At 38.2% G+C, this 26,216-nt stretch overlaps 1 protein-coding gene across 2 annotated transcripts in view; it reads right to left on the reverse strand.

The window, feature by feature from the left end:
• Nucleotides 1–1,234: 1,234 nt before the first annotated feature.
• Nucleotides 1,235–26,216, reverse strand: part of homer3b (homer scaffold protein 3b) — a 37,260-nt gene continuing 12,278 nt past the window's right edge. The window contains exons 4-10 of one of the 2 annotated variants that reach the window (XM_039655708.2): nucleotides 25,807–25,914; nucleotides 22,763–22,771; nucleotides 16,525–16,661; nucleotides 15,740–15,896; nucleotides 12,595–12,705; nucleotides 2,483–2,563; nucleotides 1,235–2,348 (exon numbers count right to left, since the gene is read on the reverse strand). In XM_039655708.2, coding sequence (XP_039511642.2) covers nucleotides 2,163–2,348; nucleotides 2,483–2,563; nucleotides 12,595–12,705; nucleotides 15,740–15,896; nucleotides 16,525–16,661; nucleotides 22,763–22,771; nucleotides 25,807–25,914 — 789 coding nt within the window. In that variant the 3' untranslated portion in view covers nucleotides 1,235–2,162. The remainder of the gene's footprint in view (nucleotides 2,349–2,482; nucleotides 2,564–12,594; nucleotides 12,706–15,739; nucleotides 15,897–16,524; nucleotides 16,662–22,762; nucleotides 22,772–25,806; nucleotides 25,915–26,216) is intronic. The other variant, XM_039655709.2, reaches the window with a different exon arrangement.

Raw genomic sequence — 26,216 nt, forward strand, 5'->3', positions numbered from 1 at the left:
ACAAAAAAGGAGAAATAGGGCAGCCCTGCTAGATGCCTCTCCCAATGACACATTATGTATGTCATTATAATGTACATTTATACAGGGTCTGAAAAGTTTTCATAAATTTTGGACCGAAGCCAAATCGTCCTAAAGCATCATACATAAAGGTATGCTTTAATGTATCAAATGCCTTGTAGAAATCTAAGAACAAGATCAGTGCATCATCATTAACTATCTCGGAGTAATCTAAAAGATCTAAAACAAGACCAATATTATTTGAAATGTGTCGACCTTTAATGAAGCCAGATTGTGTGAATGAGAACTTCTTCTAAGCAAGGTTTTAGTATAGCATAGCTGCAGCTAATATACTATATACATGGAGCATTTACTGCAGCTAATATTTTGTAATCAGAATTAAGCAACGTTATAGGGCGGCAATTATCTAAAAAATGTTTATCTTTATTTGGTTTAGAGATTAAGGTAATAAGACCTTGCTTCATCGATGCGGGTAATCATATTTAGCCGAGTATCATGCATCATTCTACAACGAAGCACATTTCTTTAAAAAAAAAAAAAAAGCTACTAAAAAACATAGCAAGCAACACTGCTTCAAAATGCACCATAACTATCATAATTCAATTTTATCCTGAAACTAATGGTGAAGCAATCAGTGCAGCACTTTTTTTTTATTAACTCCATAAACTGTCATAAAGGCTATCTTGGGAGGGTTTGGGGTTGGAAAACAAACGTAAAATGAAAGGACGTGTACACATGAAGCAAATACTTTTATTGGGAACTCATATAAAACCAACAATAACAGGCACACAATAGAAAAATAGTATATGTGCAAATGTCTTTGAGGTTACAGGGCAGCTGTCCAAGCGATGAAACATCAACAGTTAAAGTGAATGTTTAGGCTAAAGACATGTTTTTATAAAGAGGTAAAACTAAATATATAAAGGTATGTATAAAGATGCATGCTGACGTATTGAAAACTAGTATTCTATAAAAACTCTTAAAGGGATAGATCACCCAAAAATGAAAATTCTGTCAGTATTTACTCATCCTCAAGTTGTTCCAAACCTCTGTGTGTTTATTTGTTCTGCTGAACACAAAGGAAGATATTTTGAACAATGTTTTAATCAAACAGATCTCAATCCCCATTGACTACCATAGTGTGTATTTTTTCCTATGAAAGTCAATGGGGATTGAGATCTGTTTGATTAAAACATTCTTCCAAATATCTTCCTTTGTGTTCAGCAGAACAAATAAACACATAGAGAGGTGAGTAAACGATGATAGAATTTTCATTTTTGGGTGATCTCTTTAAGGGTTGTAGCTGTTAGAAGTGTCAATCTGAACTAATGGAATCAGACAGTGAAAATTGAATCGGAGTACTCTGCCAACCGGTTTATCCTCACAGAAATGCATTAGATTGAGAACTACATATTTAAACAGACTGCAGCAGACTAGTTAAAATGCTGAATAAACTAGTTAATGAAATAGGGAAGTCAAGGTTAATCATTCGCTCGTTATCATTTGTTACTAAGAGAAATATCATGTTTTGTTAGTGCTATGTGCTTTGATTTCCCTGCTCCTCATGTTGTCAATTGCATTAAGCAAACTCTATGAGGCATGTAAGAGAAACTGCAAGTTCAACGAGCCATTAAATCACTTAAATGTCCTAACAGAGACATGCTGGTGTCCGTAAATATTGAGATATTTTCATTCTTCAGTTCTAGTTATGTATCTAACAATAATACTGGTAAATACATGAACAGTAGCTTATATCTACAGAACGTTCTGTTCTAATTTTTACTCGAATTACTCATTTAGAAACCTAGTCACAACCAAATCACAGATCTCAACAACAATTTCAACTATATTGATATCTAGTACCAAAAAACAGGTCTAAAAGAAGCTAGTCTTTTGGACGGTTCTTTATGGTTTTCCTTGTGACTAATTTAATCAAACATTCTCCGTTCTATGAGTGAGCAAATGTGGAATGTGAATGCAAATATATTATTGTCATGCTACTTATCACCTCTAGGTTTTACTTCCAGTCTAGTACCATGACGAACCGTCGAGTTGTGCAGCTTGGGAAGATTCCAGTAGAGAACAAGTTCTCTTCGACCTCATTTTGGTGGTTTTGCCATGCAATGTTTGTTCAACTGCAGTGGTCAATCCTCCAGGAGCTTGGCTAGGTTCTGTCGCAGGTCACTCAAATCGTAGATCTTGACGTCCAAAGTTTCAATGACCTTCTGCACAGCACTCTCTGCCCTGTTGCGGGAATCCTGGGACGACGCTAAAGCCCTTTCTGCTGTTTGCACTTGTTTCTCCAACTCTGAGTTCTTCATTTCCAGGTCCTTAATGCCAAGACAAATAAACATTCATTCTCAGTTCACTAAAACATAATCATATTTATACAGTGAAGTCCGAAACTAGTGAAAATACTTCTGTATGTACCCACATAGTAGTAAAGTTAATAAAGAAAATGTACCTGCATCCTTTGACTGGCCTCTTCCTTTTCTTTCTCCAGCTCACTTAAATCTGGTTTCTTGCCCTGCAGTGTCTTTATTTCCTGTAATAACCATTTTTAAATAAGGAATATTCTTTACTAACTTGTTTATCCTGAATGAAAATGAAATTAGAAAGAAGTTCTACTTTATTTTCAATGGAAATTCATTGGATTTAAATGGGATGTTTTACATGGGCTGTTTGTATACATAGATTGACCTAAATGATTATTAGGAACACCTGTTCAATTTCTCATTAATGCAATTATCTAATCAACCAATCACAAGGCAATTGCTTCAATGCATTTAGGGGTGTGGTCCTGGTCAGGACAATCTCCTGAACTCCAAACTGAATGTCAGAATGGGAAAGAAAGATGTTTTAAGCAATTTTGAGCGTGGCATGGTTGTTGGTGCCAGACGGGCCGGTCTGAGTATTTCACAATCTGCTCAGTTACTGGGATCTTCACACACAACCATTTCTAGGGTTTACAAAGAATGGTGTGAAACGGGAAAAACATCCAGTATGCAGCAGTCCTGTTGGCGAAAATGCCTTGTTGATGCAAGAGGTCAGAGGAAAATGGGCCGACTGATTCAAGCTGATAGAAGAGCATCTTTGACTGAAATAACCACTCGTTACAACCGAGGTATTCAGCAAAGCATTTGTGAAGCCACAACACGCGCAACCTTGAGGCGGATGGGCAGCAGAAGACCCCACTGGGTACCACTCATCTCCACTACAAATAGGAAAAAGGTTAAAATTTCCAAGAGTTCACCAAAATTGGACAGTTGAAGACTGCAAAAATGTTGCTGGTCAAGAAGACTGGAAAAAGCATCAGCTAAATGAATAAATGTTGCCTGGTCTGATGAGTCTCGATTTCTGTTGAGACATTCAGATGGTAGAGTCAGAATTTGGCGTAAACAGAATGAGAACATGGATCCATCATGCCTTGTTATCACTGTGCAGGCTGGTGGTGGTGGTGTAATGGTGTGGGGGATGTTTTCTTGGCACACTTTAGGCCCCTTAGTGCCAATTGGGCATCGTTTAAATGCCACGGCCTACCTGAGCATTGTTTCTGACCATTTCTGACCGTTTCTCTGATGGCTACTTCCAGCAGGATAATGCACCATGTCACAAAGCTCGAATCAGTTCAAATTGGTTTCTTGAACATGACTGAGTTCACTGTACTAAAATGGCACCCACAGTCACCAGATCTCAACCCAATAGTGCATCTTTGGGATGTGGTGGAACGGGAGCTTCGTGCTCTGGATGTGTATCCCACAAATCTCCATCAACTGCAAGATGCTATCCTATCAATATGGGCCAACAAAAGAATGCTTTCAGCACCTTGTTGAATCAGTGACACGTAGAATTAAGGCAGTTCTGAAGGTGAAAGGGGGTCAAACAAAGTATTAGTATGGTGTTTGTAATAATCCTTTAGGTGAGTGTATACACATACACTGCAAGCCCCCCAAAAAGTCCCTGTTTGGATTTGAATAGGCAAATACTGAAAATTCTATGTTTGGATCATTATTGTAGTGATTAGGTTTCTACCACATTACAGTGCTCTCTCACAACCATTTGAGCCTGATGAATCTTGACATTGTCATCCTGGAATATGGCCATGCCTGTGATGTGTCTACATGCTTGTTTAAAGCTAGGGTATACGATTTCAAAGATTGTTCATTATTAATATCCTCGTTTAGATGCTGGTTATGGTTATATAGTACAATCCTAACAATATAAATAGAAAAAAGAACGAAAAAAATCCATTCACTCTATTGGCTGTACAGCCGCATAAAAGTTGACCAATGAAAGCTTTGCGGCCACAAAGCTACATTGGTCAACTGCTCTCATCCAATCACCAGCTACACTTGAAACTCCCCCCATGGTGCTCGCATCTCCACCCCACCGCACCCGACCACGCCCGACCGCGCCCCCCTTCTGTGTCATGAGAATCGAGCGCGTTAGCAGCTGACCGCATATGGCAGCTAGCTAAGTAGCACATCAGCAATGGATAAAAACGAAAAAGACAACAGCAAGCGTCCCCTGCTTGCCCCTACAAGAAAATGTGAAGAATGCCGAAATTTGAGGAGAATAAATATAGGGTCCACCATTGACCGATGGAGCAAGCTTCAGCGAGATCTGGGACTGAATACCGATGCTGACACTGCTGACTTTTTGTTGAGCAGGTAACGTTAAACATTTATTTATACTCTTATATGGCGTGAGTCGCGTGACGTGTTACATAAACAGCTTTTTATCAGTCTGACAACTTGCTAATAGACCTTTCTCACAACTTCCGTATTTGTGAACGGAAATACGCAATTGTCGTGGTAATCTTCTTCCGCTCCATTCATAACAGATAGCGCCGAAGGCAACTAGTGAGAGTTGTTGCGTACCGATCTTTTTGGTTATTCCCAAAAGCAGCCATACCTGTCGTTTTCATTCATTCCCTCGTCAGTTCCCTGTCGATGAAGTTCGAAGGAACTGGATTCAGGCAATCTGGTGGGATGTTATTGATCCTGTGATGTTCTGTACTTCTCATGTCACCATTCACTAATAAGCCGTCATTGTTTGTTTATTTTTTATGTTTTGTGTATTTTTGAAGTAACGTTAGTTCATGTTCAACTTTATTAAGATATTTGTATCCAGCGGAATAAGCACATAAAAATATACACCACAATATAAAACAAGATAAATAAGAACACACAACAGTGGGCTACATATAAATTTAAAATATTAATATATACCATTCTGAGTATTTAACAATCTGAGTGCACAAGGGATAAATTAATATTTGTATAATTTTTCTTCATCTTTGATCGCTCTATAGCAACAGCAGTGCAAACCATTCAGGATAACTGTTGAATAAAACTGACAGACTTCTTTCTGGTATTCACATCAAAATGCAGTTTATTGTAAATAATACTCCCTAAATATGAATAACTTTCCACACACTCCACCTTCTTACCTTTAATGAACGTATATTGGGAAGAATGAGCTTCAGTTCTGAAATCAATAGTCATATCTTTGGTCTTAGATACATCAGCTGCAGACAAGCATCACCACAGCATTTTACATTTTACAAAGTCATCAACAACTGGACCATGACAAGTTTACATTTTTTCGAAGTTTTGAAGACTCTCTGATCAATTTTCTCCTCCCAGAGTAGGTTTTTCTAATGTGTCGACAGTTGACGGGAACTCCGTTTCCACAACGATTACGTATTTCCGGTTTTTGTGAAAAAGGTCTATGCTGCCGGTCGGCATTGGAGCTGTTTAGCATCGCCTAATCACGGGTCAAAGTAAATATATTTCTTGAAGTGCTTGATTATATTTCAGTACGCCTTGCGGGTTTCTGTTCGAGCCGATCGGAATTTAAACAAGATGCGCTGTGTGCTGCAATAACAATTACTCAAAACCTTCGCAATACTACTAATATCATACTTATGGTGGTGGGTAGTGTAGAACATTTCATGTGTTGCTAATCTTGCGTTGGCGTGATCTCAAACATGTCATTGAATTGTTGATGAAGCAACTAAGTTCAAGTGTCTAAAGGCAATTTTACATATGATGTGTCATTAGCAATAGCCGCGTTTCCACTGCCGGGCTAGGGCTGGGCCAGAGCTAACAGCGAGCCGAGCCGAGCTAGTGGCCTCGGGCCTCAAGCACCGGGCTTGCGTTTCCACAGCCGGGCCAGTAGCCCCACAGCGCTGCCCCAGACCCCACCCCTAACACGCCTTTCTGGATCAAACGTCATAAAACCCAACCCATTTCAGCGGGTATTATTAATTAATTTATTTTTTAAATTAGGAAGATAGCATGTATATTACCTCACCTGCCGCAGTGGCTGTAATAGTGTCACGAGACCAGTACAGGCGATTCTCCATTTCAAGCAGCGATTTTTTGCGCGATATAACAAGTAGCCTAGGGCTGCGGGCACGTTTTCAAGTTATTCATTAACCGTTAACCGGTGCATAGTGTGCGCGCCGCAACCTCAAAATACAGAGTTAATTTTTTAACACCTTTAATAACTGATTGGACCCCATTTGAAACGAAATTAATTTATAGAAATAAAACGCAGCAAGTACGGAGCAGTTAAAGCCGCATTTCCATCACCCTTCAAACTGAAATTGCCAATTGAAAATAAGCAAAACGTCCATTTCACAAAATCTCCGTGTCTGCAAATAATAATAATAATAGTAAATATAGCTGCAAGCAGCCATTACCGGGGCCAAGCGCAAGAAGCGGCAACATATGCCAAAATGGCAAGGAGTCGCAGACCAACTGCAGCAAGGAGCAATTAAGGGCATTTTGAGAGAACTTTGGGCAAATGGCTAAGAAAATCACATAAACATTAACTTATAAGATGATTTAATGGGTTATCACTTTCGAACAATAGGTGGCGCAGTTACGAAATAGATGTGATGTGGTCAGAGTGAGGTGACAATGACACATGCAAAGTTTGGTGTCAAAATGTGAAGGCATTGCAGAGATAAAGCCTAAATAGTAATTTTGGCAGCATGCCTAAACTTTGATGCTGTGATATACGAAAACGGTTTTGTCTATCATCGTGCAATTCATAACTTTTAGCCGGCATGGTCTGGAGATGATACGATTCAATTTTCGTGAAAATCGGACAAACGGTCTAGGAGGAGTTCGAAAAAGAAGGTTTTTCAAAGAAATAAAGATGGCGGACAGGAAGTTTTCCTGATTATGCAAAACCTGATATCTATGTTTTCAGCATAACCCAAGGAATATATTAAGATCAGTTTCATTGCAATATGCAAATTTATTCAAAAGTTATTAGCGTTCTCAGAAATTAATTATAACTTTTGACCAACAGGTGGCGCTGTCTCAAAATCTTTTGAGTACCTTCAGGGCATGCTGCTTATGGCACACACTGAGTTTTGTAATATTACACCAATGCATTTGTTTAGTATAGCATTATATTTCACAAAACTCTATTGAAGTCAATGGGAATTTCACGTTTTGTTCTATTATAGCGCCACCAAGAGGCTCAGTCCCACAATTTTTTTTATGTGTCCTCAGAGTAACCCCATACATATGTGTGTCAATTTTGGTGCAAATATCTCAATTCACTTCCGAGTTATAAACATTTATATGAAAAAACACGTAAAAAATGACTGACACATGACTTTGTTTGAATTTTACTACCCCTTACTATCAATATTTTCGCATTTTGGCATTAGTGTATAGTTAACAAGCTATGATTCCGTGTTTCTGACGATGGTTTCGTCTCGATCGGAACAGCGGTTTTGAAGATATCGCCAAGTGTTTTTTTCGCGCTAAATCGCTACGCTACGCCATCCGTGAGACGAAACCCGACATATTTGGTATCGTTGGACTCGGCAACGATTCAGGACCTCAAAAATATGACTCCCGTGAAAATAAGTGTACCACACCCAAAGTTATAAGCGTTTGAATAAAACAATTCACCACTAGGTGGCGCTGTTTCGAAACTTCTCAGGCTCCTTCAGGGCATCGTACTGATGACCCATAACGAGTTTCGTAACAATTCGTTCATGCATTCAAAAAATACAGCATTTTAGCACATAATTCAAAATGGCCGACAGCCAAAATGGCCGATCTGGGAAAATTGGATATCGGTCGACTCGGCATGACGCCCTGAATCTAACGAGACCAAGTTTTTGATTTTTGGAGAAACCGTTCAGAAGTTACGAGCAAAAATAGCCATTTTTCATATCTCCGGACCACTAGGTGGCGCTGCGCCGAAACGCAGCACGTAGCCTCAGGTCATGCTGGTGATAACACGTACCAAGTTTGGTGTGAAAACGAGTAAGCGTTGCGGAGATACAACCTCACGTCTGTTTTCGCAAGCGCTACGTAAATTTTGTTTACGCGTTTATCGAAAACGGTTATTCGAATCATCTTGAATTCCATAACTTTTTGTCAGCACTGCCTGGAGATTATCCGGTGCGATTTTGGTGAAAATCGGACAAACCGTCTAGGACGAGTTCGCAAAAGTAGGTTTTTTGGAAAATTCAAAATGGCGGCCGTTTTTTTATGACGGAAAATGACGTCATAGGGTGCGATCGAATCGGCATGAGCTCAGGAACAAGAGGAAAAAAGAATTTTGTTGATAGGCCTTACGGTTCAAAAGTTATTAGCATAATAAAAGTGAAACTTTGGACAGTTGGTGGCGCTAGAGGGAATGAGTTAGAGACACCAAAATTGGTGTATTTAAAGTTGGGACTGTCCTCTATCAGAATGTCAAACCAAAACAACTTTCCCGCAAACCGGTCTATGGGCTGCCATAGACGCCCAGTCGGAAGAAGAATAATAATAATAAATATAGCTGCAAGCAGCCATTACCGGGGCCAAGCGCAAGAAGCGGCAACATATGCCAAAATGGCAAGGAGTGGCAGACCAACTGCAGCAAGGAGCAATTAAGGGCATTTTGAGAGAACTTTGGGCAAATGGCTAAAAAAATCACATAAACATTAACTTATAAGATGATTTAATGGGTTATCACTTTCGAACAATAGGTGGCGCAGTTACGAAATAGATGTGATGTGGTCAGAGGGAGGTGACAATGACACATGCAAAGTTTGGTGTAAAAATGTGAAGGCATTGCAGAGATAAAGCCTAAATAGTAATTTTGGCAGCATGCCTAAACTTTGATGCTGTGGTATACGAAAACGGTTTTGTCTATCATCGTGCAATTCATAACTTTTAGTCGGCACGGTCTGGAGATGATGCGATTAAATTTTCGTGAAAATCGGACAAACGGTCTAGGAGGAGTTCGAAAAAGAAGGCTTTTCAAAGAAATAAAGATGGCGGACAGGAAGTTTGGCTGATTATGCAAAACCTGATATCTATGTTTTTGGCATAACCCAAGGAATCTATTAAGATCAGTTTCATTGCAATAGGCAAATTTATTCAAAAGTTATTAGCGTTCTCAGAAATTAATTATAACTTTTGACCAACAGGTGGCGCTGTCTCAAAATCTTTTGAGTACCTTCAGGGCATGCTGCTTATGGCACACACTGAGTTTCAAAATGTTAGACCAAAGCATTTGTTTAGTATAACATTGTATTTCACAAAACTGTATTGAAGTCAATGGGAATTTCACGTTTTGTTCTATTATAGCGCCACCAAGAGGCTCAGTCCCACAATTTTTTTTATGTGTCCTCAGAGTGACCCCATACATATGTGTGTCAATTTTGGTGCAAATATCTCAATTTACTTCCGAGTTATAAACATTTATATGAAAAAACACGTAAAAAATGACTGACACATGACTTTGTTTGAATTTTACTACCCCTTACTATCAATATTTACGCATTTGGGCATTAGTGTATAGTTAACAAGCTATGATTCCGTGTTTCTGGCGGTGGTTTCGTCTCGATCGGAACAGCGGTTTTGAAGATATCGCCAAGTGTTTTTTTCGCGCTAAATCGCTACGCTACGCCATCCGTGAGACGAAACCCGACATATTTGGTATCGTTGGACTCGGCAACGATTCAGGACCTCAAAAATATGACTCCCGTGAAAATAAGTGTACCACACCCAAAGTTATAAGCGTTTGAATAAAACAATTCACCACTAGGTGGCGCTGTTTCGAAACTTCTCAGGCTCCTTCAGGGCATCGTACTGATGACCCATAACGAGTTTCGTAACAATTCGTTCATGCGTTCAAAAAATACAGCATTTTAGCACATAATTCAAAATGGCCGACAGCCAAAATGGCCGATCTGGGGAAATTGGATATCGGTCGACTCGGCATGACGCCCTGAATCTAACGAGACCAAGTTTTTGATTTTTGGAGAAACCGTTCAGAAGTTACGAGCAAAAATAGCCATTTTTCATATCTCTGGACCACTAGGTGGCGCTGCGCCGAAACGCAGCACGTAGCCTCAGGTCATGCTTGTGATAACACGTACCAAGTTTGGTGTGAAAACGAGTAAGCGTTGCGGAGATACAACCTCACGTCTGTTTTCGCAAGCGCTACGTAAATTTTGTTTACGCGTTTATCAAAAACGGTTATTCGAATCATCTTGAATTCCATAACTTTTTGTCAGCACTGCCTGGAGATGATCCGGTGCGATTTTGGTGAAAATCGGACAAACCGTCTAGGACGAGTTCGCAAAAGTAGGTTTTTTGGAAAATTCAAAATGGCGGCCGTTTTTTTATGACGGAAAATGACGTCATAGGGTGCAATCGAATCGGCATGAGCTCAGGAACAAGAGGAAAAAAGAATTTTGTTGATAGGCCTTACGGTTCAAAAGTTATTAGCATAATAAAAGTGAAACTTTGGACAGTTGGTGGCGCTAGAGGGAATGAGTTAGAGACACCAAAATTGGTGTATTTAAAGTTGGGACTGTCCTCTATCAGAATGTCAAACCAAAACAACTTTCCCGCAAACCGGTCTATGGGCTGCCATAGACGCCCAGTCGGAAGAAGAATAATAATAATAATAATAAGAACCGGCACAGATACAATAGGTGCCTCCGCACCTTCGGTGCTTGGCCCCTAATAATAATAATAATAATAAGAACCGGCACAGATACAATAGGTGCCTCCGCACCTTCGGTGCTTGGCCCCTAATAATAATAACCATCATCATCATTATTGTAACATTTTATTAGGCTGCATATGTAGAAGACGCCTTTATCCAAAAAAGGAACAGAGCACAAATAAACACAATATTTTTGACGCATATCAGTGTGTGTGGAGCACGCACTGATGGCTGCGAGACGCCCATGTGAATTGCAGTTTCATTGCATTTCTTTCAGTGGAAACAACTTAAAATACTCTTTCATTTCTGGTCATACAGAAAATAATAATACATTATTCACAAATACATTTATTTGCGTAAACTCACAATAACAAGAAAACGTTGTGCTTTAACAATTAATCAAGGCGCGCTTCATGATCTCCGTGAACTGAAGCGCGAGACCTGAAACAGCCACCGCATTCGAATTTGTTCGTTTTAAATTGGACATTTAAAGCTTTAGTCAGATTAAAGCTTTAAATGTCCAATTTAAAACGAACAAATTCGAATCGAAAGCCAATATCTTCTGACTATGTAATTATGTAGCTAATTAATTTCTCTCTAAATGTGCATCCGGAGATAGAGATATGTTTTTAGCCGAAAATCGCCTAATATAATATAGCCTAATCCCCTTTCTGTAGGCTGTGGTTACGGCTCTTCTCGTTCAGCACTGCGGGGAAAATATCATTTCCAGGTTCTAATTTGGCCTCAGAAAACCAGTAAAATATATATTTTTTTCATATTAATTTGTCAAATATTTTAAATGTTTAAGGGGCAAAAAAATCAAACAAATATCTGAAAATTCGTCGATATGTAGCCTATATATTTTTGCGCAGCATTTGGCTTAGGCCTACAGTTCAAATTAAACTGTTATGCAATTTTAAACGGTTAATAGGTTAAACATGGACACCCCTATGTGCATCTTGCTTCAGATCATAACGTTCCATAACACCGATAAACTCCGCCTTTTACCTTGAGCACGCCTCTAGCCCGAGCTGGCCCCCTCTGGCCCAAGGTATTCGACGGGCCAGAAATCCTGGCCGTTGGCCCTGAGGAAGCCCCGATCAAGCCCCGGAAGTGACAGTGGAAACGCGACTGGCCCTGGCACGCACTAGCACGGCCCGGCCCTGGCCCGGCAGTGGAAACGCGGCTAATGTCATTAGATTGAAGCGACTAAGCAATGTTGTGAAAGTATGATGATCACAACTTGACTGAGTGACGTTGTTCAATTCGTTTCCCGGGAGGAATCAGGTAGCAGAGGGGAGGAGTGGGTGTGTGTGTGGAGAGGCGGGATGAGTTTTTTAAAACTTCCCTCTCATTTCAGGCTTTCTCGACCGATTTTCAACATCGTATACTACAGCTTTAAGAAGCGGAGAGGGGGGAGTGGGCTATTAGGCTTGTTGAATGACAAAACAATGATATCAGATGCATACACTAAATGGTTGAGTGCATAGCATCATAGTGAGTGCATAGTGTATAGTCAGTGTATCATTTGGGACACGACTGGAGTCTCTTGACGTGTCAGTTGGCACTGTTATTATATAAAGCAATCTTTACCTCATCTTTAGCTTTGATAAGGGCCTCCATCTCTGCCACAGACTGTGTGAGCTCCTCATTCCCCGTCTCACCGGAAGCAGAAACCCTGCTCTGAGCCTCCAGCTCTGAAACCTGAAATATGAAACCAACAGACCAATGCTATTCAAGTTCTATCATCAATCTTGTACTGTAAAAATCTACTTTAAAATACATGTGCAAAGTTCTTAGAAATGTTCTCTTATTATTGATGTTGGTTTTGAAAAACTTGCTTATAATCTATTTTAAGGTGTCCATGTTACTGAGTAATATTAATTAACAACATGCAAAATGACACTCCCGCCGCACATGCGCACACACCTCAATTTGACCATAAAAGACACAAAATTTCATCTCAGAACTTTTGATGAATGGCTACGCTATATTAAATTATATCTTTTCATCTTAATATCAACATTTGTGAGATTTAGAATTGGTCTAATTTTGTGTCTCAGGAAAATAGTGATCGATGACATTGTATTATGTCGAATATCAATGTTTTTGAGTCTATTTTTTTAATAAGGGATGTGTGGGCAAATGTTTCTATTTATTTCCTATAATAACACACTGGACTATACACTAAATGTATATGCACATGTTGATAGGCGCCATTTACTTCCATAGTTGTTTTTCGCCACACATGGAAGTCAATGGGGCCCATATCAACTGTTCAGTTATCCATATTCTTCTAAATATCTTCAGAAGAAGAATGAAATTCATCTAGATTTGAAACAACTTTGGGGTGAGTAAAAGATGACAATTTTCATTTTTGGGTGAACTATCCTTTTAATGTGTTCTCAGATTTTTTGATCCCACTGAAAAATACACTAGGAGTCACTATCTCGCTCTTACTTTCCACACAGCCATGGTTTCTGTGACTGAGCGTCTTTTCTTCAGAGGTCGTAATAATTCACAGGAAACAGTGAACTCATGCTCACCCCTGAGGGAAAGTAAAGCAGGCCATGACTGCACTGGAGCTTTTAGCACTGTCACAACTCTGTTTTTTTTCTGTTTGTGTTAGGGAGAAACTTAGCGCTCTCATTTTCCCCACGGTCATTTGTCTTCTCTCTGTTCCGGGCAATGAATGCGTATTGTCTTTTCCTAAAAATATCCCTCCGCACGCTCTCTGAAGACCTGTACTATATACGTCACCTGGTTGATGTTTGCTTCAGTAGACCTACAAAGTGTTGTGGAATCATTTATGTATGATTGTGTAAAAACGCTGCCAAAGACTGCCTGAGGGAAAATATTCAGTTTGCTCGAGCTACTGTTAAAACAAATTGTTTGCACATGAGAGTGTCTTTAAATGTGGACGTTTTTCTTACAGTATGTGGTCCTCAAAAAGCAGCAGTGTGGTAAAACCTCCTCTAACTCTTATGAACATTTAATTGACACAATCAATACAGTTCCAAACCTGTATGACATTCTTTCTTCTGTGGAACAGAAAATAAGAAAAATGTCCAGCATTATGGAAGTCAATGGGGTCCAAAAAGCATTGAACCCCACTGACTTAAAAAAACCCAATTTCTTCTTGAGTTCTGCAGATTAAATAAGTCATTCAGGTTTGGATGACACTAGGGTTAGAAAAATTATGAAATGTAGCATACATCCTATTTTCCCAGGGACAGTTTGCATTTTAGCTCCATTTTTAGTGTCCATTTAAAAAAAAAAAAATCATGTTTTGTCACGTATTTCTTCTTTCCTAAAATGTCTTTGCTAGATAATCATAAAAGCGAGTAGTAGTCTTCTGTCACGCAAATACACCCTAACCAAAAGGTAGCCAATCTCATTATAGTATATTTTGCAGAACAAAAGTACCATCCAATCACAATTCATTATCGCTTAACTTGCAGTTATTGAAGGTGGGATATTAGACGGCACGGAGGAGATCAAGTCTAATGCGAAAGATGACAAACTTAACCAAGATCTTCAGAAAGAGTTTATTAAAAATTTTATGCGCAGAAAAAAAGAACTCAATGTAGTATCGTACTGAATGACGCACAGCGCACAATCCTGAATTCAGTTCTCTTTGCGCCTGAATGGTCAAATTCAGACACAGTTGTCAAAATGCTCATCATGTGGAGTATCTCACGTAAATACAGTCAGTTATAGCTTAAGTGAATGTAAACAGCTTGGTAAAAGCGTGTCAGTTTGGATCTAAGCATTTGGTCTTAAAGGGACAGCAGCCTAAAATAGCTGTCTGTGTCAATGTTAATCAAACAACAAAAGATGTTAAGTAAATGTACATGTTAAAATAATCCAACTGTACCTGAAAAACATACTTTATTTAATTTGTATCATAACATATTTGTCCTATTTTTTTTTAAGTTTGCTTTGTTGTTTTTTATATGTCCTCCTATTGTTTGTAGTTTGCTTCTTTGTTTTTTTTATAAAACAAAAATAGAATAACTATATATATATTGTTATCCTGAAATACATTTTTGGTGACATTCGCAAGACGCTGCAAAAGACGTACATGCGGACATACACGTCCATCTAGCGCGGTTTACATAAAAAATAATGGAAAAGTAGTGCACTCGAATGGAAACACGTGTTTTGTGAGAACAGCCCTTGAGTGTGCTTAAGATATTTTTTGACAAGTGAAGTTGTGATGGCTTTTTTTCTGAAAATGACTGATTTCGCTTTAAACTTCAAGGGATACTTCACTATTTTTGGAAATAGGCTCATTTTACAACTCCCCCAGATTTAAACAGTTGGGTTTTACCGTTTTCGAATCCATTCAGCTGATTTCCTGATGTTTAGAAGAATATCAGTAAACAGACAGTTTCTGGTCTCATTGACTTCCATAGTATATTTTTTTCCCTACTATGGAAGTCAATGAGACCAGAAACTGTCTGTTTACTGATATTCTTCTAAATATCAGAAAATCGGTTTAATTGATTCGAAAATGGTAAAACTCGACTGTTTAACTCTGGGGGAGTTGTAAAATGAGCCTATATCCCAAAAAAAGTGGAGTATCCCTTTAATATAATTTTAATAAACTTATTAAACATGAATTTTGGACTGTCAAAATGGTCTACATTGGGCACTTGCATTCCACTTGCACTCGGCCTTTGGGCGAGTAAATCAGTAAACTTTCATTTTTGGGTGAACTATTCCTTTTCCTCACCTGCTCTCGGAGGCGATCGGTTTCTTCCTGATACTCGGCTAATTGTGTTTTCCAATGTTCAATGTTGCTGTTAGCTTCATGAAGAGCAGCTACAAGCTTAGCGTTGCTGTCCCGAAGAGAAAACAACTCTGCTTCTGAGGTCCTCTCACATATCGACCTGAGAACAAACCAACATCTGGGTTCAGTTACTAAGTCTTTCCTTCTGAAACCTGAGGCAAAGACAAATTTCAAAGAATTTTACTCCAATGGCAATAGATAGTAAACATTGCACACATGGCTGAGTTTTGAAATGTCATTTCTTTTGGGTCACCTTTGTATTTTAAAATATTACTAATAACCCCTGTCCGATTTTAGATTTAAAGGAGAATCATCTTATTTTGCAGGTTGACTTCCTGAATCTGTGGCTTTGGGATGTTTTCAACATCAGCATATTCAGTGTTGTAATTGTATGATGAAGTGATTCATGCTTGAATCTGTAAAACGTTTGATGGTAAACTCAGTGACAATTACCCCAGAAAACCACTGAGGAGGAAGAGTACATCAGGCGGATTGATTAGATTTTAGTGCATCTGAGTGAGACGGTTGTGGTTATACAGTATATAAAGAGAAACAAACATGTGAAGATACTCTTCCCCATTACAAAATAAGAGGCAAATTAAAATGTCAAAATAGATACATTTTAAAGTTTGACCCTCAATTAATGTTGCAATTAGACATTACAAACAGGAGACAAGTGAGAGTAAAAGAAAGTGTCATGAGAGATTTTGTATATTTGTATATTTTACCCCTCGGAAAGCATCTTCCTCATCTGTTCTTTTTCCATGCACTGCTCCATGTCAGCACTCTTGCTGCGAAACAACTTGTCCTCACTAGAGCCATTGACACCAAGCAGCGGAGGAGACTGGCGGTCCACAGACAGCGCCTGTAATAGACACATGACAGGCAATAAAAGCAATATATAAAATCTCTAAATATTAAATCAAAATGAAAGAATGTTTTTAATTCATATTTGTATTTACCAGGGACACATTAAACCTTTTTAAAAAGTGATAGTAAAGACTTTTACACTGTTACAAAAAATAATCGTTCCAATAAATTGTTTGTTTGAACTAAAACATCAATGAATTTCCACAAAAATATTAAGCAATACAAAATAAAAACAAAATCAGCATATTAGAATGATTTCTGAAGGATCATGTGACACTGAAGACTGGAGTAACGATGCTGAAAACTCAGCTTTTTGCAATATAAATGAGCATATTCACAAGCTATATGCAGTATTTATGAAATCTCTCCTCTTAAAGGAGAACTCCAGCGCAAAATGAACCTTTGGTCTAATTACATATTGGTACCTGGTCGACCGTTCTCTGAGATTTGTTTTCATGATAATCGAATGTAAAGAGTTTAATATCTAAAAAGTGTTTAGCGTATAATGCTAGTATATGGGGGCATATAATAAGTAAAAAGAAATCACTAGTTTATACCACTAACAAGGCTCAAAATAGCCCCACACTTATACAGTAACATAATGAGTGTCCCTACATGCAAAACGAAGCATTGAGAACTTTGTAAGAGTACAGACCGTTTAATAAGAAGATATTTTATGATAGGGCTGTCAATATTCCTCTACAATACTATTCAAATTCCATTCCATATTTTATGTAATATTCGAATAATATTTGAATATTAAATGCTCAAATTCATTCTATTATTAATATTTACGACATTACACATTCTTATGGATCGCCATTGCCACTATATCCTGTGGTTGTTGTTACACGTTCTGCCCACTAGAGGGACATCTAACATTAATACAATAAACATTTAGATCGCTTTCTTATTAACAATAAAAAAGCGGAACAACTCGTGTCCATCGATATTAACTACCAGCTATACAGCCTGCTAACCTCGAAAATACAGCTGTAGTCTAATAATAACTTAGCTCACCTTAGATAGCTTAGATAGGCTCCTTGCATGCTGGCTAATAACTTTTTTAAAGCTGGTTCTCCGACATTGACAGCGCTGCGTTGGAGTGATTTGTGCAGCAGTGTTCCAAAGGGCAACAAGATCAAGACTTTTGCGTCAACCTACACGCCATTTTCAAGTCAAGTGGCATGTTATCTATACGCATTTTGAGCCATTTCGTGAGATCAGTCTGCAAAGGGAGAGCGTGCGGGACTGGCTTTCGCGCGGCACTCGCAAGGTCTCGTTCTCTCCCTCTCTGCCATGCACGCGCCGCAGTATGTTCTTTCTCGCTCTAGATTCCGGGAGATTTTAACTAATTTGCAGGCATCAGGGAGACACCATCAATACGCGGGAGCCTCCCAGATCTTCCCGGATGTCTGTATGGGAAACCCTAATATTGCCTAACAGCTTGGATAACGTGCACAATTGTGTTACGACTCAAAAACTTTACTGTTCATTAGACAAAACAAAAGCATTTCATTTTCAAATGCGTGTAAGCCACGTATTGCATATATAGATATATCTTTTTTTAAATATATATAAAAGCAATATTTGAATAGTAACTTCAGCATTCGAATAGTATTGTTTTTTTAAATATTCAAATTATATTCAAATTTCGGAATTCGTTCCAACAGCCCTATTTTATGAAGACAATTCACTTCGTGTATATAGACGGCGACATCTTTGGAAAACAGTCTCGACTAGTCGAACCACGAACGACGTGCTAAGTGAGCTGAACTGTATGAAGTTCAGCAAAATTCTGAACTGTATGAACAGCGTTTGTGGTTCGCCTGTATACAAGAAGTGGACTGTCTTTATAAAATATCTTCTTATTAAACGGTCTGTACACTTACAAAGTTCTCAATGCTTCGTTTTGCATGTAGGAACCCTCATTATGTTACTGTGTTAGTGTGGGGCTATTTTGAGCCTTGTTAGTGGTATAAACTAGCAAATTCTTTTTACTTATTTGCCCCCATTACTAGCATTATACGCTAAACAGTATTTAGAGATAAAAATCTTTACATTCGATTATCATGAAAACAAATCTCAGAGAACGGTCGACTAGGTACCAATGTTTTATTAGACCAAAGGTTCATTTTGCGCCAGAGTTCACCTTTAAATGCCTCCATTGATTTGGTGCTTTATAGGGAATGTCAACATTATAATGAACGACAGACCCAGTGAGCTCATATGTTCAATCCTATGGCAAGTTACATAACTCAAAAAATAACTAGCACAACACATTCTGAGTGTATTTGTTCGAAGCAAAAAAAACACAGTCTGCACATGTGACTAAACAGGGCCTGAGGCAACATATCCCATTGATCTTTGATTCAAATTTGTAAGGACATTGGTTTATTTCAACCTTCTGTTCATGTTAATTTGAGAAAACCAGAACAGTACGGCTATTTTGCCTACACTGTATAACAGCCTTGGTTTTTCAAACATGTGCAGTGTTTGTGTGGAGCAATGCATGCTCGCTCTCAGAAAAGCTTGTATAATTCAACAATCGCAGATGCATTCCCCAAAGGAAGATGTTCTATTTCTAATCCGACCACTCAGGCCGTTGACTTGTTTGCCTTCTCTATAGCGGTTCATGGCAGGCGTAGGGAGCTTGAGATAGAGCTCTCTGTGTGTTTAATATATTTAAAGGAAGAGCGAGAGGAATCAGACATGACAACTCCCCTACATAGTCAAAGGCTCGGGTGCTCGACTCCTTCAATAATGTATCTTGCACATTTCTACATTTTTAATGAGGATCACATATTTTCAGCGTATTCCTCTTATCATGAGCCATATTTTTAAACCACCACCATCTAAAGATCCATTCGAGCAGGACGTGTAGGACTTTTAATTTATTTATTTAATTTTTTTTCTATTTAGTTTTACATTTATTTTGTTTTAGTTTTAGTATTAGTACTTTAAAGGTGCTCTAAGCGATGTCGGGTGACGTGACTTCCTGTTAACGTTTGAAGTATTTTCAAACAAAACGGAGGCTAGATAGACCCTCCCTCCTCCTCATCCGTGCACTGACCCCCCAGACCCCACCCCCATGGCCATCTTGTCAGTTATTGGCTGGAAGAGTTTGTTATGTTTCGTGGAGCGGGTTGCCGCAGTTTGTTTTTGTTGCCATTTGTGGAGCCTGGTTTGTCTCCATAGACCGCGTTTTTTACAGTGTGTTTATGGGACAAGCAGCTACCGGATAGTGAGGAGATGTTTGCTGTATGTGACAAAAAATGTTTGGGCCTAAAACGTGTGACATCGCTTAGAGCACCTTTAACTTATTATAAATTAGTTGCTGAAGAAACATCTTTAAGTTTTCTAAATTCAAGTTTTTCCCATCTAACATTTTATTTCAGCTTTACTTAATTAACAAAAACAATAACACCATTTGATTGGTCACAAATTTGGGCACGCCCCTGAGTTCAAGATGATGTCATTAAGATGATTTAATTTAGATTTACAGTACATTTTCTCTGTAAAAAAAAAAAGAGACATATTTTCATCAACCTTTATAAGTGCATTTGCAGATGCCACCAAAGCTGACACACATGCACTAAAAGCCACACAACTCCAATTTTGATATTATAAGATTTGGAAAAATTACTTCTGTACAGATTGAGTTCAAAAACAGGAATATTGGTGCCTCCTGGGAAGTTTGTATTCGGGAAGTTTGTTTGAACCTTCTCATGATTAACGCCACACAAATGTGGTTTTTAATTCTATTCTATCTCTATAATTAATCTCTACAATTCTAGAAAATAAAAGAACAAAATTTTATATTATATTGTTATATTACAATGCTATTCTAATGTTTCTCACTGACACGCCCTCAACACGCCCAAACATCTGGGGCCTCATGTATAAAACCTTGCGTAGATTTCATCTTTAAAGTGTGCGTACGCACATAAGGCAGAATTTACGTACGCACAAAAGTTTTCAGATTTATAAAACCGTTCGTACGCCAGAACCTGCGCAAAATTCACTTTATAAATCCTAGTCAGCGGGAGATTGTGCGCACGTGCGTCTCCTCCCCAAAATAACCATATATGGAGATAACAACGCCTAGTTTTACTATGCATATCCTCATCTGCATATCATTTGCATATGATTATTCATCCACGTGATACCAAGTTTAGGAAAATATGAAATGCGGATGTGCCGTCACATTATTACAAACATATATATATATATTTTTTAATAGCCTATATCCTTGCCTTGTTTTTGAATGAATAAATCAAATAGTGTTAAATACATTTCAGAGAAAGTTTCTCAATCTTTTTGTTTATATCAGAAGTAAAACATAGTTTAAACCATTCTCTTATTTATTTAAACTGTTATTGTGAATATGGACTGTATTAATGATTTGGACTCATAATGAAGATTTTTTACTTAATCTGCCGTTAGATTATAGGCTATAGACGAATCCGGCGAAACTACCGGAAGTAAGCGGAGCGCCATTACTGAGCTGTTGCTGGGTAGCGTTGCGCCATTGCCTCCTATTGTTTTAGTTGCAACTTGCGTCCACTGGAATAAACAGCCCGCGATTTACGACTGACACTAACGTTACAACGTTACCCCTTGTATAATGTCGAGTGGGTAAACAGTTTCCGTTATAAATTGTTTCAATGGTGGCAGTAAAATTTCAATTTTGAAGAGAAAACACTGTGAATACCCCGGGTCGACTGCCCCTGTCTGGTGCCGTACGGTTTACAGATTTCCTGGGCGAGTACAAGACGTGGACATTCGCGTATAATAACAATTATTTAATGACATAAGTAAAAAAAATATAATAAATATGTGATATAGTGATCAGCAAAATCTCCTCTTTTGCTATTTTTTCTATTAAATTAACATGCTATGGTCATTAAATGGCTTTCCTGAGCTAAATGTAACGTTATGTGACATAATTGTTCTCCCGCTGTTATATTGACCTCTTTCCATGGTTTAAAAACACTAATTGGTCGATATTATGTATACTTTCTAGCTGTAACGTTACCTTACCCTTGCCTGTTGCAATGTGAAAATGAGATAAATAATGGACACAAATGAAAAACATGAATTTGTTTATTTGATTTCATTCATTTATTTATTTATTGTTGCCAAATGGACAGATCTTTTTATAGTTTCCTCGTTAGCAAACGTTAGCCTAGCTAGCTTGCCAAGCTATTTTCATAAATAACGTTAATCTGTAAGATCGTTTGTACCTTCATCTGTGACTGGAGGCCACTGCAGTCACAGATCAAACCAACAAGTCATTCTGCCTGGCTGTAGCTGTCATCGAGGGTGAGTTCGCGTTATCACCGCGGTTTGTTTACATACCGGTGCATATGTCTATATGCCTGTGTAACAGCTCAGTAATGGCGTCGCCACAAGATGGCAGCCTACACAGAACGCTCGTCGGATTCGTCTATATGTGTGTCAGTTTCACCAAACGACCCAACGCGCGTGGTGGCGCGGTCATTTAAGAAGGGATGGATGTTTGCTTCAAGTGATGATTGGTTTGTGAAATTATATTTGAATTATATTTCTGTAGATGTATAATTTTCTTTAGATTCTCTGTCTAATAGTGAGCAAAAAGACATTTGACTCCAGCTCACCATCGGTGTCGCCAAAACCCATACTCTTCTAAAAGAGTGCGTACGCACGGTCAAGAGCATCCTTACGGTACACACTTATTTACGCCAAGTTTATTTTTATAAATCCCGATGTGCGCGTGGAAAAATGCGTACGCATATTTCTATGCCCATTTTGTGCGTCCGCAACGTTTATACATCAGGCCCCTGTGCTTTAAGAAAATCCTAAGCTTCCCAACTCATATTGTCAACATTTTGCCATTTATGTGCATTCAGCTCATAAAATCGATCTTTCCAACATGACTAGAACGCACCATATGCCATCTTGCATGGCAGGGTTTCATAACCAGAGGTTCCTGAGGGGTTTGAGGACCTCTATCATAAGAGCGGAATGAATGTGCGGTGGTGTGTCAGCTGCACTGGGGACACAGGTGTGTCATTGTATGTGGTAACAGATGCAGATGGTAGTTTGACAGCTTACCTGAGACAGCTGATAGAGACAATCCCACCATAACAGAAGAGACATGGAGAGAAAGATGATAGAAGCATTTCATTGATTAACATATCATTTAGTAAGTGAGCTGAATGTACACAGGTGATGCTTAACAATTTGAACAAAAACATAATTGTGCCAAGTTTAGCATGGGTAAGGACACACACTTTCTTGCAAAAGATTCAAAACAGTATGAGCACGAACAGTATGAATTCAATAACGTATGAGCCATTATATAAACAGAATACTGGACTTGGCCAGAAAGCTGTTAGAAGCAGACACACACATAGAGATTCAGAAATCAAAGAGCACATCTCTGTGTTTGACTTATTTATACTCTTCCATCTTTCACCCCATCACCCCTGGTCTAATGCAGCCCCCCGAAAAATCACTTTATTAATTAATAAGGGCAACATTATTCAGCTCACACTGTTGCTGTTTTGAACTCTAAACACTCAGGTTTGATTAAATAATGAATATCTCTCTGTCAGCGGTCTGTTTCATACACTCTACAGAGGCATGTTTCAACGCAAAAGAGCTTATGGGATAAAAGCCTGTCAGGGCCATTAAACCACTACAGAATGCTGTATATGGGCACACAACACAAAGCATGCTGCAGTACTATTAAGATATTTTGGATTTTGAGGTAATTTTAATGAAAATGAAGCATATTTTCCAAATAATACTCATTACCATAATGTTTATCTAGACTTTTTTTCAGGCATTTTTACATACACAAAGGTAAAACTCATAACTCCAAAACAATAGCAAGGAGAGTCAAAAGGTAGGTATCGTTTGATAGAAAACGGTTTAAATGAAAAAAAATGTAAAAATATTAAAGGAGTTCCTGTCTGTTTCTCCCTCACTTCCGCTCTGAAGTCTTGATTGTGGCATTTCGGTTTAGAATCCAGTATTCCTGTAATTATTGTTTATTTTATGAATTTAATAAAGAACTCCATCTCGTATTGTATTCAAACGGTCAGTGTAATTTTGTGTCTATTCGTTTTTCCTTATTTAACCCGTAATTGCAAAGCGAAAAATTAACAGTTGTTGTATTTTTACAACGCAAAGTTGAACACCAAAATTTTAATTTTAGAAAAAATTTTAGAAAAAAATCAGCAAAGACAGCAATAAGAGAGATCAGCAACAGGCCTGGTAAGATCATTTCATTTCTTTACTTTTAATGAAGATGGTAGTGTTAAGCGTCTGCGACTTACTTTCACTTTGATTTGCGATAGATTGCGGCGCTGGCTTGATTAAGGGGCTCAGCTCAGCTGCTCATCTGAGGTGATGCACGTCATCATATATATATGTTATTGACGAGACGGGAATATGACGGCAGACATCGCGAACAATGTTTCTATGTGCAGTTTGTCAACATATAACATTAGCCATCGTCTTTTTGTCTAATATCTGTACCTAACATTAGTCGTTCGCGGTCAAAAACACTGGTGTAAACACAGTTTGATGTCGCGATTTTCAATGCCCAGAGCCTGTTAAACTTGAGCCAACCAACCCTGTGACGTCACCTGCACAATGGCGGCGCCCTGGCGGCGAAAGATAAAGTTTTTTCATTTTTTCTTCTAAATGTTTACATTTGTTATGTTTCTTATATAATTGTTGATTATATTGGAAATCCATCTTGTAAATCATGTAAACTTGATTCACTGCTTCATTTCCCCTTTAATGTCCAACAGTGTTTCTACCATGGCTTTGTATGATACAGATCGTTTGATATGTACTGAGAATCTACACTGTAGCACCACAGTCAAACTGAATAGTTACAGTATATGCAAGTTATATTAGTGATATTCTGCTCTTTCCTTTGCTTCGGCATTTGTCGGGTTAAAGCGTTGGAATATCAGATATGGAAGAAAGCACATAAGGAATGTTGCTTTTGCTATCGTTTGGATCTAAGCAATTCTCTGTAAGATTCAGTGAGTGACATCTTCTGTTTTTCAACAGTAAGACATTACAACAGGTTTCATTTTAATTAAAACACAACATTACAATTTATAATTTTTTCACTTTATCAAAAAGTGCCATTTATATGAATGAGTCATTGTTTGTCAATTATAACTGTGATAACTCAAAGTACTTATTTTAATATGCAAAACTATGTTGTTACCCAACTATTTTTACTAAGTCTTGAATGCGGCCCGCCTAAATCGAGTGTTCGAAAGAGAGGGTCAAAAACAGGATAGAAAATAGCTTACTTTTAAATTAGGATGATTGTTTTATCTTAAAATTTAGATAACATTATTAGTGGACCTCAGATAACATTATAAATGAATAAAAAAAATCATTATTCAGTATAGTTCAATACCCCTTTTACAGCATAACTAAATAATGTATACAGTACATTTAATTTAATGTAATATAATACTATTTTACTATTGGTTTGGGGTGAAATATTACGAGAACATGTCTTGACTAAATTTGCCATGGCAAACCAGTCAAACTGGATTGAGTGGTTTAATAAATATTATATAAACTCCATTCTAATTGTATGTGTAGGTAGACTTTGATATACTCTCTCGCTGCTATAAATTAGTGTAATGGTCATGATAATTAAGAGCTGAGTGTGTCCACAAATGGTGAATGAAAAAGGTCAGCCAACTGTAAAGCAAAATGAACAGGGCATTTGAACTCCCCGGGTGACCGCGCAGAGTTACATAACTTCACACTGGCTACAACCAGTGTTACCTCCTGCCATGCGAGGACAATCTTTGTGAGTCACACTTACTAAGAATTCAAATGAAACAATAAACATAGTGAAACACTTCTCTTATGTGACTGATATTAAAATTGTGATGGCCGCATTAGGGATCATATCACTAAAGGCCAGTCGATCCTCTGTGCTATTGTTAGAGCGGTTAATGGGATGGAATGAAATGCTCTGGCACGTTATCTGAATCGAGCAGCTGAGAAAGTATGACATGAGTTATTACACGTCTAAATTTTAATCATTACGTTATGCTACTGTGTCTTTTTCAGTCACACTTCTAAAAGGTTCAAGTTATTGAGTTTACCTGTGGAGCAGAGATGTTTAGGCCAGGACTCAACAGCTCAAACTTCTCCTGTGATTTATCCCGGACGAGACGAGCAGCCTCCTTAAACTCTTTAAACTGCTCTGAGAACTGCACAGACAATTACAGTGACATGATTATAAGTTTCAGTGACATTTTTTGAGAATATTTAGCAATAAGTTAAAAGAGGCCATTCTATATTGTGAAGTTAGGTCAAGTCGCCTTTAATTATATAGCGTTTTATATAATATAGATTGTTTCAAAGCTGCTTTACAGTAGTTAACAGAAAAATAACGAGTCAATTTGGCTGTAAAGCAGCAGTAAAAAGACAATAGTACACAGTCATAAATGTATGTACACCCCAAAACGTTCTCTGAATCTCTTTTAAACTGTCACTTATGTTACATAGTTGA

The sequence above is a fragment of the Pimephales promelas genome, chromosome 21 (assembly GCF_988280905.1).
Source record: "Pimephales promelas chromosome 21, fPimPro1.hap1.1, whole genome shotgun sequence".
Taxonomy (NCBI): Eukaryota; Metazoa; Chordata; class Actinopteri; order Cypriniformes; family Leuciscidae; genus Pimephales; species Pimephales promelas.